Source organism: Dipodomys ordii, unplaced genomic scaffold (genome assembly GCF_000151885.1).
Source record: "Dipodomys ordii isolate 6190 unplaced genomic scaffold, Dord_2.0 Scaffold13, whole genome shotgun sequence".
Taxonomy (NCBI): domain Eukaryota; kingdom Metazoa; phylum Chordata; class Mammalia; order Rodentia; family Heteromyidae; genus Dipodomys; species Dipodomys ordii.
In genome coordinates, this window is record NW_012267229.1 from 583,124 (window position 1) to 597,905 (window position 14,782).

General features: G+C 40.1%; 1 protein-coding gene across 3 annotated transcripts in view; it reads left to right on the forward strand.

The window, feature by feature from the left end:
* Kif16b (kinesin family member 16B) overlaps nt 1–14,782 on the forward strand; it is a 267,459-nt gene that overhangs the window by 156,659 nt on the left and 96,018 nt on the right. For all 3 annotated transcript variants that reach the window (XM_013010887.1, XM_013010888.1, XM_013010886.1), the window contains exons 18-19: nt 9,655–9,708; nt 11,336–12,694. In XM_013010887.1, the coding sequence (XP_012866341.1) occupies nt 9,655–9,708; nt 11,336–12,694 (1,413 nt within the window). The remainder of the gene's footprint in view (nt 1–9,654; nt 9,709–11,335; nt 12,695–14,782) is intronic.

A 14,782-nucleotide genomic window follows, 5' to 3' on the forward strand; every position in this document is an offset into this window, starting at 1 on the left:
ACAAAGGAGGAGGCTGCAATGCTTGGTAAGAAATGTACGCATTATCCTGCCCATGTAATTGTAACCCCTCTGTACAGTATGTTCACAAATAAAATAAATTTTAGAAAAAGCAGTTTTGTTTCCTTTTTCTTCTGAATTTTCCCTGTCTTTTCCTTCTTACCTCCTTTCTTCCAGTTTAGCTTCCTTCACTAACTTGAGAGGATAAATGGATTACATCAGCAAGCAAGTGAGATTTGACAGGGCTATAATCATCCCTTGTTTTTGAGTCTTAGTTCACTGTAGATTGCTGTAAGCTTCCAGAAAACCACAATAGCATCTATTTTATCACTGACTTATCCAGTGCCCAGCCCAGTACTGATCATAGTTGACATGCAATACCTGTGAACTGAGAGGAATTTACTCCCCTACTTCTTGTAGCTTTGCGGAAGGGGTTTTAGAAACAGAGTTTGATTATAGCTGGAGAATCAGTATGTTTTTTCCCCCTTATGAAGATGAGGCAAGGTCCTGCCCTGCATCTTTTTAGAGGAAACAACACATTCCTTTGCAAATGCAGGGTCCTGCTAACTATGCTATTTTCTCTCCCTCTGGTTCACTTTCCTCTGCTTTGTAAATTGTCTTATCTTTTTGTTTTCTTCACTGACCTTGAGCAAGGAAGTTTTATTCATGTTGTTGGCAATATTTATGTTACCAGTAATTTAGTGGTTATCCTGTGTTTTGGGTTGATGGTTATTTACTGTGTTTGTCTCAGTTGGCTTACTTTATTGGGCTTTACCATTTTTCTCCTTTAGTTCACTGCAATACTGGTTTCTTTAGTTTTTGGTCTTAGTTGTCTTGCTTTTTTTATGGCCCATTTACTAACTTTACAATTGCTATAGATTGTCTTAAATAGTTTTAAGATATACAGTCTTAGGGAACTTGTGATGTAAGTAACTAAAAGAAGTATTTTTCTTCCTCTATTAACAGAGATTAGTGTTAATTACTGACTCTGCTATTTTCTTGTTTGTCCTTGAGTATTCCACTGTGAGCCACTCTTAAGTGGCAAATCCTGTATATTTGTATGTTCCCTGTTACAGAAGTAGGAAAAGTGAGCTGTTCAAAGAACAAGTTATTATTCAGTTACTTCAGATTGCCTTGTCTACTAGGGGGCTGCATTTGTGCTTTTGTTTCATATTTGCAAAATTAAAAGCTGAATTGTGAAAGTCAACTGAGCAAAAGAACATCTTCTTATCAAATAAGGAATGGCTGTTATGGGCAAAGGAGGAAGACATTCGATTTCCTTCAAGTCCTCCATGCCAGTGGTTTTCCATTGAATTAACATTGTATTCAAATGATTTCATGTTCCTGTCACTTGTTAATTCATTTGCTCCCAGAGCACTTGTACATGTATCCAGCTCTTCACATGACAAAATTCTCCATAATCTCTCAAATCTCAGTTTAAATATCATTTCTTCAAAGAGAATTTAACCATCCCCAATCCAGATTCCATCTCCTTGTCTGTGACTCATGGTATGTTCCATCTTGGTAGCACCTCAAGTCTTTGGTAATGAAATCTTGTTGATAAAGGTACAGACACTCATGTGTTTGCATTTGGTGGTGAGGGGAAGGATCTGGTTGTCTCAACAGCTGTGCTGACTTCTAAGTAGGTTTTTAAGCAGTTATTCTTGACTGAATATACAAGGTATGAATTGTTCTCTAGTGAAGCACTTTCCCCATCCCTTTGTTTTATCAGAGACCACAAGTCTAACTTGGAATAGCTATTTCCTAACCTTGTCAACATCAGTAACCTCTGTGTCCCATGACCTACTCAGGTTAATTGTCATCATTGTTGGAAATAAATGGAAATGAACCAGAGTTTGATAGAAGCAAAGCAGAAAGAAGCACATAGAAGTGAAACAATTACAGTAATGTGGGTGGATTTTAAAAGTTAGATAGTTTCTATAATTACAAAATGAAATGTTTTTTACAGAAAAGTAAAACACCTGGAAACAAAGTAATCACGCTTCCATAATTCTTCCATCAAGGAATAATCATTGGTTACATTGATAATATTTGCTTGTATTTTAGAGTACATATACTGAATTGTATATTAGGTATTATGCCCATGCATTATATGGACTGCTAAAAAATTTGATGTCATACCTGATACATAGTTTTGCCTTCTGCTTTTCTGTTAACATTGTATTGTGAGATTTTTCCCAGGCCATTGAACATGATTCTTCATTCTAGGCTCATCTCATAATTTACTATCTTTTGCCTAGTCATTAAGGACACTTCAAACTATTTCATTTCTTCCATGTAAATTTTAGATACCATTGCAATTAATCCTCTTATATAAATCTTTGCCCACTTTGGTATTTTGTCAGCCAAATCCACAATAGGGGAGGGATGAAGAGAGAAATGTCAAGGTGAGAAGAGGGAATGAACTGTTGGACGTCCTAAAAAGAAAATAAACCCTGACAGTGGAGAGTGTGAGTGGGGACAGGCTGACAGGGTACAGAATACTTGCAGCCTGCCATCAGCCTCTTCTGAGATACAGAGGCACACATTTCAGGCAGTTCCTGGTGGGCATGTTAGAATACTGTCCTCAGTATGGCATCAGAGGTGTACAAATGTGTAAAGCAGACTTTCAGAGGTCTTCGCTCCTGTGATGTATTGTCACTGCACAAGAGCATGGTGCATCTTGTCTATTTTGTTTCTTTAGATGTCCTTCTCTGCTCTCTGTCTTCCTTTTGCCTCTCAATGCACATAGCTTTGCTTTTCTGAAACTAATCTGTTCTTGGGCTACCAGTGTAGATCTCATCAGATTGTTTTGTTTTGTTTTGTTTTGTTTTTTTTGAAAGAGTGGTCTACGTGCACATCCACAACAAGATGAGATTTATTCCTATATCATGATGCATCTATGCTATAGAATTTCATGGTATTAAACTATGATATGTAATAATGTGTGATCATTCAGGAGCTTGTCCCAGGTGTATGGTGTGAGGAAATAATTATTAAGTAGATTTTATTTTGAGGCTCCCAGTCATGTGTGTTTATAGTGATAAAAGTTGAAGGCTAGTACCAAGGTGGAGCAGTCATGATGTACGACCGTGTTTATTTCCTTTGTGTTTCCTGCAGTTGATTATTCTTATCATAAGGAGATGAGGACTGAACAAAATAGGTTATTTCTTGGTGCAATGCAAGATCTGTATTGTTTTCACCATCCCCTCACAAGTGTGCCGAGTCAGTGGTTTGAGCCACTGGATTTAGAACACTAGCCACAATAGTCCTGGGTTGAATGCCTACTTGTGTCTTGCAAAAGTCCTCGGGATATGTCGTCAGTCAAAGTATTGAAGATTTTTGTCTTCAAGGAGCCCAAGTGGAAAGGATGGCCAACCTTTCTGGACCTATCAGGGTCTTAGTAGTCTTGACTCTCACTCCCTTCCAAACCCAGTTCCTCCCCTATGGTTTCTCTCTCGGTTTCCTCACTTGAATAAAGTGGCAAGAAGATGGCTTATGGCATATCTTTTGGTGAGTTCATCAGGGAAATGTAAATTTTAGAATGATGAATTATTGTAACTTCTGGGACAAAAAGTCTCTCTGGTTTTTTGTTGAGGAGCTGAGAGGGAATTCCATGGTAGACATGAGAATGGAGGAAAGGCTAGGGGAAATGGTCTTCTTTCCTAGCTCATCTAAAGAGGAAGTTATCTTGGACTTCTCTCCAAGGCTCAATGGGCCAGTTTCTTGGCCTGGGAAGGAAGGGAGAAGGGCCAGGATGTATAGTAGGCACTGAGTGGAAGGTATGTTCCTAGGAGTCTCTGTCTTGTTTGAACAATCTTTGTTCTTAGAGCTTGATTGGAAATATCTCCATGTTTAACATCTGTGGTCTTGGCTGGCCATCTTTATCACAGTAACTTATGCCACTGTTAGGAGAAATAGGCTGGGGAGAAACGTATTGAAGATACTAATGTTATCCAATTTTATTCTTTTTGAAAGCAATAATTATTTCCTTGGGCATTTTCCAAATTTGAAATATGAAAGACTGAAAACTGGCTCTTTGGAGTCCTAGTGAATGCCTAGGGATTTGGAAGTTCATCAGAAAACCATTCCCAGAATATTCTAGATATTTGCGTTATAAACTCTTGAGTTTTACTTAAGAGGAGTTCAGTTTCACAACTTGTAAGATGAAATTGTATTGGGAGATTTTTTTTCCCTTGTGAGATTTCTCCTCCTTTATCTCTACCTTGATACACTCCCAGCAGAGAACCTCTTTTGAATGCTACATTGTTGGATCATTTGTGGCTTGAACAGAGAGTAAAGAGTGAGAAGGAATGAATGGGGTAGAAATTCTTACTCCTTCTATAACAGAACTATTTTTAGCTTTCCTGTGAAAGTTTTCATGAGAGCTGATGCCCAGAGGAAAGACCACAAGACCATTGTAGGAGAAGCCAGCGACTGGATAAGTGGTTCATGTTTCTTTTCATCAGTTGCCTGAGTCTTGGCATCTGTTTTCCACTTAGCCTGGCAAGTACATTTAATAGAGAGATGGGAACCTTTTATCTGCCATGAAACAATTTGAATGCTTAGAATATCACTATAGGCCATACAAATTGTCAATACATCCAGATGGGCTCCAGACATTTCACAAGAAGCATGGCCCATCATGATCCAACTTATTTTGCAGGCCTTTTAATATGGCCCACAGTGGGCAAGATGCTCTCTACCTTTGATTCTAAAATACCAGATTCTCTACAGAGAAGATTGGATTGGAACCCCTACGGACTTCCCTGCCCTGAACTAGTGCCCAGGCATCTAACCTAGCTCAGTGCTATAAGCAATTAGCACATCAATGCGGATATGAGAGGCTATGAAATTAATAATCTCCAAGCTTGAATGATGCCCAGCCAGCCCTTTCCCCATCATTTTCTTTATTAGTTCTTGCTTTCTTTTGGTTGTTTTTGTTTTTGAGACAGGATCTCACTATGTAGTCAAGGCTGGCTTCAAACTTGAGTTCTTGCCTCAGCTCATGTGTACTAGAATTACATAGTTTGTATCAGTTAATCAGTTTTGTTGCCTACTGGTTCCTTCATTTGTCACAAATAATGTCCCTGATTCTTACATATCTAACTCTATTGCTTCTTAAATCTTGACCACTTCTCCTTATTCCAAGGAACAAACCTTGTTTCTGACCTTAGAGTATAGCCATTTTAAGAGAACAATGCCACATCCTCAAATCCCATGTCTGCTCTATAGTCATCCTTTCCTACTCCTCTGTCCTGTCCCAGTGGCAGAATATTTCCTTCTGGATTTCTTAGAATAGCCTCTTCTACCTCTAAGATTAATATCTAATATTTATTAACTGCTAAGTGCTCATGTATATTGTCTTGGATCCTCTTACTTAGTAAGGATCAGGATTATTTTTGAGTCTGTCTTCTGATGAGGAAACTGAAGCTTAGAAAGATAAAGAGTTTCTCCCATGGTTATGTAGGAGTCAGAAGCTGACCTTGTTTGGAGCCCCTACCATAGCCATTGTCTGCCCACCCCAATCCTCCTACCTTCTCAGGGATTACTTTTTTCCATTTTTTTCTACCTAGTCTTTCTTCTAGCTATTGATATCAACAAAGTATGCACAAGAATCTTCCATCTGTTAAAATGAAAGTCCATTCTCCTAAATCTATCACATCTCTTTTATAACTAAAATTATCTTCATTGTTTCCACATTCCTCCAGCCCTTACTCCTTCGCTGATTGTGGTCCAGCCTTAACTTCACTGGTGTCATTCCAGAAGGAGCCTCCATGTTGCTATGAACAAGGGATGCTCCTTGGGCCTTACCTTACTCAGGCTTCCTGAATCATTTCATAGCATGATTCCTTCCTCTTGGATGAAACCTCCATTTCCCCCTGCCTTCATGCACCTCCCCTATCCTGACCTCCCCTATCCTAACCTCATTTGAGGGCCAACCTTCTCTGCCCGTCACTATAGTGAATGTGGTCTTTCAGACTTCAAATTCAACTTCTTTTTTTGGTATATATTATATTTATCTTTCAAATTCAACTTCTTTATTCTCATCCTTCCCCTGGGTCCTGCTTAAGTTTATTCTCTCTGTGGCTTTGATTACTGTCTACAAGATGGCAAATCACAAGTCTTTATCCTCAACCCTTATAAGGGCCTGACTACCAAGTCAGCATTGGTGTCACTATGCCTGCTGGATATGTCATTTTGATTGGAATTATTTGGTTGGGTCTAAGTGAAATTGAGCTCAATTTCCAGAACGCAGGATGAAGAGATTAAACTATTGAGCTCTATAGTCAAGCCTAAGTGTGTGTGGTTGTATCTCATGTGTGAAATGGGAGTAGTGATAGCCTCCACCCCAGAGAATCTTGTAGGAATTAAATGTATTGAAAGTAGTGTCAGATAGGGCTGAACTGGTTACTAGCTTCAGTGGGTAATAGAATTATTACCTTCTACCTGGGACCCTACCGCTTTAAGCCATACTAGCAAAGCTATAGTCACTCCACTTACCCAGCCCCATAGCCTTTTCTTTGGTGCTTTTTGTCTCAATGGGCATAACTCCCTAACAATGGCACACAGTACCTAATAAATCTGAAGTGTTATTTCACTTTATCATGTCTATAACTTTCTAAAGTAGATGGAGATTATTTTTTAACTTTTATATAAGTGAAGCATCCAAGGTTAAATAACTCATATGTAGTTTCACAGTCACTGGAATTTATATTTAAACCTGTTGACTTCCAAGTTCAGACTCTTGCCAATTATATTACATTCCCACTATTTCTGTAACCTTGCCCTTCCAAACTCAACCTGCCAGCATGACCACCTGCCTATCGTGAGATGTTACTTCTTTGCCCTACTTGTCTTGGGTTCTGACTCTGTAGTCTCTTGTTAAGATTGCAGTGGTATCCTAGTTCATCTACTGGCTTTCCACATTGTTCGTTGCCCATCTAATGTCCATAGAACCTCAAATGTAGATGTTCTTTAGCAACCTTCCGCCAAGACATTTGTCTGCCAGTGTTCAAAATCTATAATATAACTTCTCCAAGTCCTTTTACCATCTGGCTCTGGCATCCCTTGAGCTTCATGTCTTGCCACTTCTCCCCTAATAAGGCAAGGTCTGGTTTTATTGAACTTTTGTGTACTTACCTCATGTGAGACAAAGAATGGTATGGTGTGTCCCTAAAAGTAGGAATCTGTGGGATATATTGACTGTCACAGACTAGGGTGGAGACCTTTCCCTTACAGACTGATGGGCGCTCTTGTATACCATATTGTGTGACACTGTGTTTGATAAAAAATACCTATTCAATTAAAATGTCATGTTAGATATTTTTTTTGGGGGGGGTCCAGTCGTGGGGCCTGAACTCTGGGCCTGGGTGCTGTCCTTTAGCTCTTCAGCTCAAGGCTAGCACTCTACCACTTGAGCCACAGTGCCACTTCCAGCTTTTTCCTTTTTGCTTATGGGGTGCTGAGGAATCGATCCCAGGGCCTCATGCTTTCAAGACAAGTGCTCTACCACTGAGCCACCTTCCCAGCCCCTCATGTTAGATATTTTAACTTAGATTTTATGATCCCCTTGAGACCATGCAGCTCCTTAGCAAGTGGTAATGGTTGGCAGTATAGATTTTTGTTCTGCCAATGTTCATTCCAACCCACCCCTTCCCACTGTCCTGCTTTGTAAAATGAGGGTGATACATCTATGCTCCTCCTCCTAAGATTGGGAGAACAATGTGAGTGTTGTGTATTCTGAGTGTCAGGCACAGAATTTGCATGCTATAAGCAACTCTCAATTGTTCTGGATTTTCTGCCAAACTGAAATCTCAGTGTAGCATTTGGCTTATTGCTGTGTGCATGGATGGGCAAAGCAGCATCCACTGACTGTCACACTAAACTGTGACCATCAGTCACAGAAAATAAAAATTAAGAATAAAAACAAAAACATTAGGGAAATTTCTAGTTTTAAAAGTATTTCATCCAGTAATAGTTTCTGACTCACAAGTAACTCTAGAAAGACTAAACTGTATACTTCAGTCTGAAAATGTTACCTAAGAAACTTTCCTAGAGTTACGTTTATCATTAAAAAGAATGAGCATAGTTAAATTTTAGTGAAATCTGTACTTAATGTAATGACATACAGGCTAGACTCCACGGCAGACATATGCTTTTTCTATGTATTTGTGTGATTTTTTTTTCATAGATGGCAATGTTGGCAATAATAGATTATTTTCCTTGGACAGTAGATAAATTCAGCCCTGATTAAGTTTCAGTAAAGGATTTAGTACTTGTGTTTTGCATTACAAACAACTTCTGCACTCCTTTATAATGAGTCGATGAAGGGTACTTGGAAGCAGGCTGTTGGAGGTTCAAATCTATGACATTGGACTAGTGATTTGACATATCAAGGCTAATCTATAAAATGGAGCTATTATTTGCTACCTTAAGGCTTTTCCTGGAGAATAAAGGGAGGCAACCTTGGAAGTCACATAGTACCTGCGGTATCCTAGATCCTCCATTCTGCTCACAAAAGCAGCCAGACATCTTACTCTCAGTATTAGCCCAAATTAAAATGAAAATAGATCTGTTTGAAGTGTTAGCTAGATCTTTGTAAAAGTAACTTCGTTGCCACTTTGGATTTGCACATTATCCAAGGAAAACAATTTATGCTGAATTTTTCCATAGTTCAACTTTCCAACTATATCTGCAATCTGCCAAACCAGGAATATGTATAAGTTGAACAGTTCATGCTGTTTAATTGTAATGGTGAGATCTTGCAATAATTTTGGTATTTGGGAAATCACCTTGTATTATGAATTTTTGAATGAGTTCCAAATCCCCGGTATCCAACCGACCTCTCTCCCTTCCTCCCAACCCTTCCTTTTTTTTTTTTTTTCACAATGATGTAAATCTCATAACCCACAGTAAGGCCTATGTTAGATAACTAGGAATTCTAGAAGGATTGTGACAGATTTCTGTACGGTATAATTACTGGTAAGGTAGCAAAATCTGACTTTGATGTTCACAATTATGATGCTCAGTTATTATCTGTACTCAGTAATATGAAACGCATGCAATGCTTCGCATGATAGCAGAGCTAACTTTCTGGAGTGTTTGCTTCATGAAATTATTGGGAAATGTGTTATTTATAAACAGACTGAATGATTTGTGCATGACTATTGTCTTTTAATTACCTTATTACTTTTATCCTGACCTTTCCTTCTGTTCAGTTATTGTCTTAATTGATATCTGTGCTCTTTCTTTCTCTCTCTTTCCTCCCTCCCTGGCAGTCTTTTCCCTATAAAAGGACCCATCTGTCTAAGGTATAGCTTCTCCATTTTTACATACTCAACAGTGACTAAACTGCATGTAGTAGACATGCTTGTCATTTAAAAGTTGCATTTAATTCTGCCTTTTAAAAGTACGGTGACATTTTGTTTGCCTGCAAGTCAAATTTGTTCTTTTCAGCCTGAGTTCAAGCACCTAGAAGTATGCCTAATCTCTAATCATAGTTATAGAGCAAAGAATGCATTTAAAACTTGCTAATACATGGTAATTAAAAATAATACTTGAAAAGCAGATGCTCTCTGTAATGTGTAATTCTATATATACAGAGAGAAGAAAGTTCTCTTACAAAAGTGACTTCTTTCAATTTGATTTTATTAGACTTGAATTTGAGAGGCAGCAGCGTGAAGAACTTGAAAAATTGGAGAGTAAAAGGTAAGCCATGTGGAGGTGGAGCTTCAACAGTACTGTCATATGTGGGTTCTTTCTCTTAATATGTTGGGCTGACTCCATCTGTGTCTGTTCCAATGTTGCTTATAGGTAATTGCTTCTTAAAAAGTAGTTGGGGTTTACTTCATATTTAAAATTTTAGAAAAAGTGCATCTTTAAATACCTATGAGAAAGAGGGAATAGAGTCAGTAAGCAGATTTAATATTCCAAATATATGTTTAAATTTGACTTAAAGCCTATTTTTTCTAAATAATGGCTCTTGAGTTTTTAAAAAGACAAAAGAATCAATGTGGGGGGTGTAGTTGTGGAGATGGGAGGGAAGGGATGGTAGGGGGAAAACAAAGGAGAAGGCAACAATGCTTGATAAGAAATGTACTCATTACCTTGCTCATGTAACTGTAACCCCTCTGTACAGTATTTTCACAATGAAAAACTTACTTAAAAAAGAATCAATGAAAGAACAAATAAGAACTTCCCTTCCTTATTAAGTATTCCTCCTCCTCCTTTTGTGGGGCTGAATATCATAACCAGGACCTTGCATGTGACCCCTATGCCTAGCTTTTTGCAAGGGGGTGGGGATATTTGTTCATTTTTTTTTGTTTTGTTTTGAAATAGGGTCTTACGTACAGCACACTCTGGACTGGAACTCATGATCTTCCTGCTGCGCCACCACACCCAGCTACCTATCCCCTACCTTCTTAAAATTCTTCCCTATGTTATTAAACTGCCAGTATTCTCCAACCTGTAATTAACCACAGAGAATTAATTGCAGCTAGACATGTATTTTCTAGACCCTGTAGTGTAAATGTCACACAGGAGTCAGTTTCCCTTCCAGCCTCATACAGGGCAGGTGTTTTGCTGGGTCAGAAGATGGAGGCTGTATGCACACTGTCATTTCACACTCTTCAATAGAGCAATCCCAACCTCTTCTCCTTGAGTTAGTACCCTGTCAGGGTCAGCTGTATTCAAGAGAAAATATATGATCTAACCCCCAGGGTCATGCATTTGAATGTTGTAGTGTGGATTTCAGTTATTTTCAGTGTTATGCATTAATAAACTAATATTTGATACCATTTGGTGATCCCCTCTGGTCCTAAAATAGTGATTAAATGCTAAGCAGCATGTAGTTATTTGAGCTGGAACAATGAACTGTCGATTATCTTGACTTTGATATTTGACCCTGGTGAGTTGAAGACAGCATGAGCATTTTTATTTAGTGTCACTTTGTAACTGAACTTCTGTGGAGTTTAAGTCATTGGGCTGACTAAAATTATTCACATTTAAATTTAAATTGGACATGGTTCTGTCTCTTTGAGCTCTGGGGGCTCTTTTAATTATATCATGCATAACACATTATGATTCTATGCTCCACAAAGAAATGAAGTCAGAGGCTACTTCAGGAGACTAGGCAGATGATATGTTGGACAGTTAAACAATAAAAAAAAAATCAAACAGTGTGCTACTTCCAATTTGAAAGGAAGGCCCTTCCTCTCTTTTTGTGAAGAAGAATTTGGCTTTGTGTTGTGTGCATTTCCAGAATGTTCTAGTTAGGGAAAAGTTAAAGCAATGATTGAATGTAGTGATCAAATAATGATCAGTGTTTGCCTTGCAGGAAGCTCATTGAAGAAATGGAGGAAAAGCAGAAGTCAGACAAGGCCGCACTGGAGCGGATGCAGCAGGAAGTGGAGACCCAACGCAAAGAGACGGAGATCGTGCAGCTCCAGATCCGCAAGCAGGAGGAGAGCCTCAAACGTCGCAGCTTCCACATTGAGAACAAGCTCAAGGACTTGCTTGCCGAGAAGGAAAAGTTTGAGGAGGAAAGACTGAGGGAGCAGCAGGAAATCGAACTGCAGAAGAAGAGACAGGAGGAAGAGAGCTTGCTTCGCATCAAAGAAGAGCTGCAGCGGCTCCAAGAGCTCAACAACAGCGAGCAGGCAGAGAAGGTGCAGATATCCCAAGAGCTGGACCGCCTCCACAGGGAAAAAGATGAGCGGAGCGCCAAGCTGGAGCTGGAGAAAAGGAGACTGGAAGAGGAAGAGAAGGAGCAGGTGCTGCTCGTGGCCCACCTGGAGGAGCAGCTGCGAGAGAAGCAGCAGATGACCCCACTGCTGCAGCTGGGTGAGGTCCAGCGAGTGGAGGAGGAAAAGAAGGACCTGGAAGGCATTCGGGAAGCCCTTCTGCAGGCCAGGGAAGCTCAGGCTGGAGGTGATCAAGATGGCAAGGAGCTAGAAAAGGCTCAGCTGCATTTCTTGGAGTTCAAGAAAAGGCAGCTTATTGGACTGGCAAAGATGGAGGAGGACCTGGTCCAGCAGAAAGACCTCCTGAGAACAGCAGTCCAAGAAGAGCAGAAAACCCTCAAGCATTTAAAATATGAAAACCATGAGATATCTAGACTGTCAGAAAGAAACGATGGTAGTGTCCCAAATGTCACTGGTGTGGCTGAAGATTTAGAAAACATAAAGACGGCAGAGTACAGGCTACAGTATAAGGAGCATCAGCTACAGTATCTTCTGCAGAATCACCTGCCAGGTCTGTTGGAAGAAAAGAAGAAAGTGCTTGAAATCCTTGACCAAGGCTTTCTGGGCTTAGACAATACTCTTTATCAAGTGGAAAAGGAAATGGAAGCAAAAGAAGAACAGCTTGCACAGTACCAAGCCAGAGCCAATGAGCTGCAGCAACTCCAAGCTACCTTCGAATTCACTGCCAACGTGGCCCGGCAGGAAGAGAAAGTGAGGAAGAAGGAAAAGGAGATCCTGGAGTCCCAGGAGAAGCAGCAAAGAGAGGCACTGGAGAGGGCTGTGGCCAAGTTGGAGAGGAGACGATCTGCCCTGCAGAGGCATTCCACCCTGGGCCTGGAGATCCAAGAACAGAGGCAGAAACTCACTACTCTCAGAGGCAGCAGCAGTGAGCAAGCAGGACTCCAGGCAGGCCTGGAAGCTGAGCAGGAGGCCCTGGAGAAGGACCGAGAGAGGTGAGAGGAGGATAGGGCGAGTGTGACGGATGGTCGAGGCCCATTGGTGGCTCTTTTCCTACCCCTCAGGATATATTTCTTAATGTCTTAAAGTGATTATTTGTTAATTCTTTTATTATTTGTTAATTCCTATATTCTCTAATATATAAGCAAATAAGATTGTCCTTTTAGAATTGTTGGTCCAGTGTTGAAAAAAACACAAAAACCAAAACCCTTCCACTGACTTAAGGAATGAATGATTTTATAGGCTGATAAATTTATGAGTCTGAGCAAGCTTCATTCTTCATCCCTTCTCTCCCTTCTCTCCCTTCCTCCATCACTCTCTCTCTCTCTCTTTCCCTTTCCTGTGCCCTTTCTACTGTCCCTCTCATATTAACCCTCTCTGCCTTCTTCTCTTTCTCACCATCGCCTCCCTTTCTCCTCAGTATACTACTTCACATGAGGTATTTCGGTTTGCCATGACCAATACTTGCTACAATAGGGCAGCACCCCAGATTTCATGCTGTCCTGACCTAGGGAGAGCTGAAATCCAATATTTCCCTCATACCTATTGAGTCACATTTGAGACGAGGCCTCAGGACTGCTAGAAAAACAATCTATCAACCCAACAGACAAACTCTTCAGATGATCGTGAACACAATGGGATATGTCCCACATGGTTGCAGCTATCACATACTACATACCCGCATCATACATATTTTATATTATGAAAAACAAGGCAGAGAAAATAGCACTCTTTGTGGTAAGGAAAGAATCTTCATAGTTCTTTGTTGATTCCCTGTCACCAGGCTTACTAGCCATAGGTGAATGAATACACAAGTATGAAAACATCTTTTCTGATAGTTCTGAAGGCATGATGCAAAGGCTCTCAGAAAGGCTCTGGGATACTTTGTTTGAACATTATGTAGTTTGGAGATCTACAGGAGAAGTTATACTCTGGTCCAACCCCTTCCTTCCAGAATGGCCTTGAGCAAGATGTTTCTTCAATGACCCTCACTGTCTACACAGAAATGGGGAGATCAGACATCTGTGAATTTTCTTTTTTTTAATTATTTTTAAATAAGTTTTTTATTGTGAAAATACTGTACAGAAGGGTTACAGTTACATGAGCAAGGTAATGAGTACATTTTTTATCAAGCATTGTAGCCTCCTCCTTTGTTTTTCCCCTACCTTCCCTGCCCTCCCATCTCTATGACTACACTCCCCCCCCACCCCATGAATTTTCTTTTACTTTCAGATCCATTGGTCAGTGGAGGTCTTAACTGAAGTCCAGGTTGCAAGGCCTAGAATGTTACTTTGTCACACCCACAACACCACCACTTGAGTAGAATTCCTATCTACTTGCCTTAAGTCACCTCCAGCTTGTCATTTGGCAGAGGTATAGGGTCTCTTGCTGAGGACAAGACAAGACCTACTCAGTCTGGTCCTCTGGCCTTTGCTCTTCATCTTTCCTGAGAAGGTCAAGGCAACTTCCTTTTAAATGATGGACTTATACTGAGGATTGTATTATCAACTGCTCTCTAATAATTCCTTCAAGCAAAGTAACAGTCAAAAACCATCATGCTATTATTTCAGAGAAGTAGGTCGGAGGTTTAAGAAAACTATTACAGGTATAGTATGTCAATGAAATTACTGAACAAGGCTCCAGCCCCAGGGAATTTAAAAGTAGTGGAGGGCATGCTCTCAATTTGTGTCCTGCAGTGTGCAGTAAGAATGCAGCTGAGCTTTTAGCTTGATGTCCCTGGCTTTTGTCAACCAGTCATTTAGTATTCATACTCAGTAAGAATGGACATGAGTGTGATTTTGGGTACGTGGTTTCCCAATGTCAGCGTATCTCTAAAACCCACCAGAGGAGACCTTTAGCTTTTTGGTTTTTGATGAAGTTAATTTTGCTAAGATCTAGTTCAGCTCACTAAAGTTCAGGTTATTTGCAGTGCCCTTGCGGCTTTCTGTGGGTGTTGCTATTGCATTTTTATTTTATTTTTTGCAGTGGGGGGTAGGGGGGGCCCTCCTTATCCCAAAGTATGCTCTGTGAGATCTGACCTGGACCCTTGTGAAATTTCACAAGTATGAAATAGTAAGTTCATA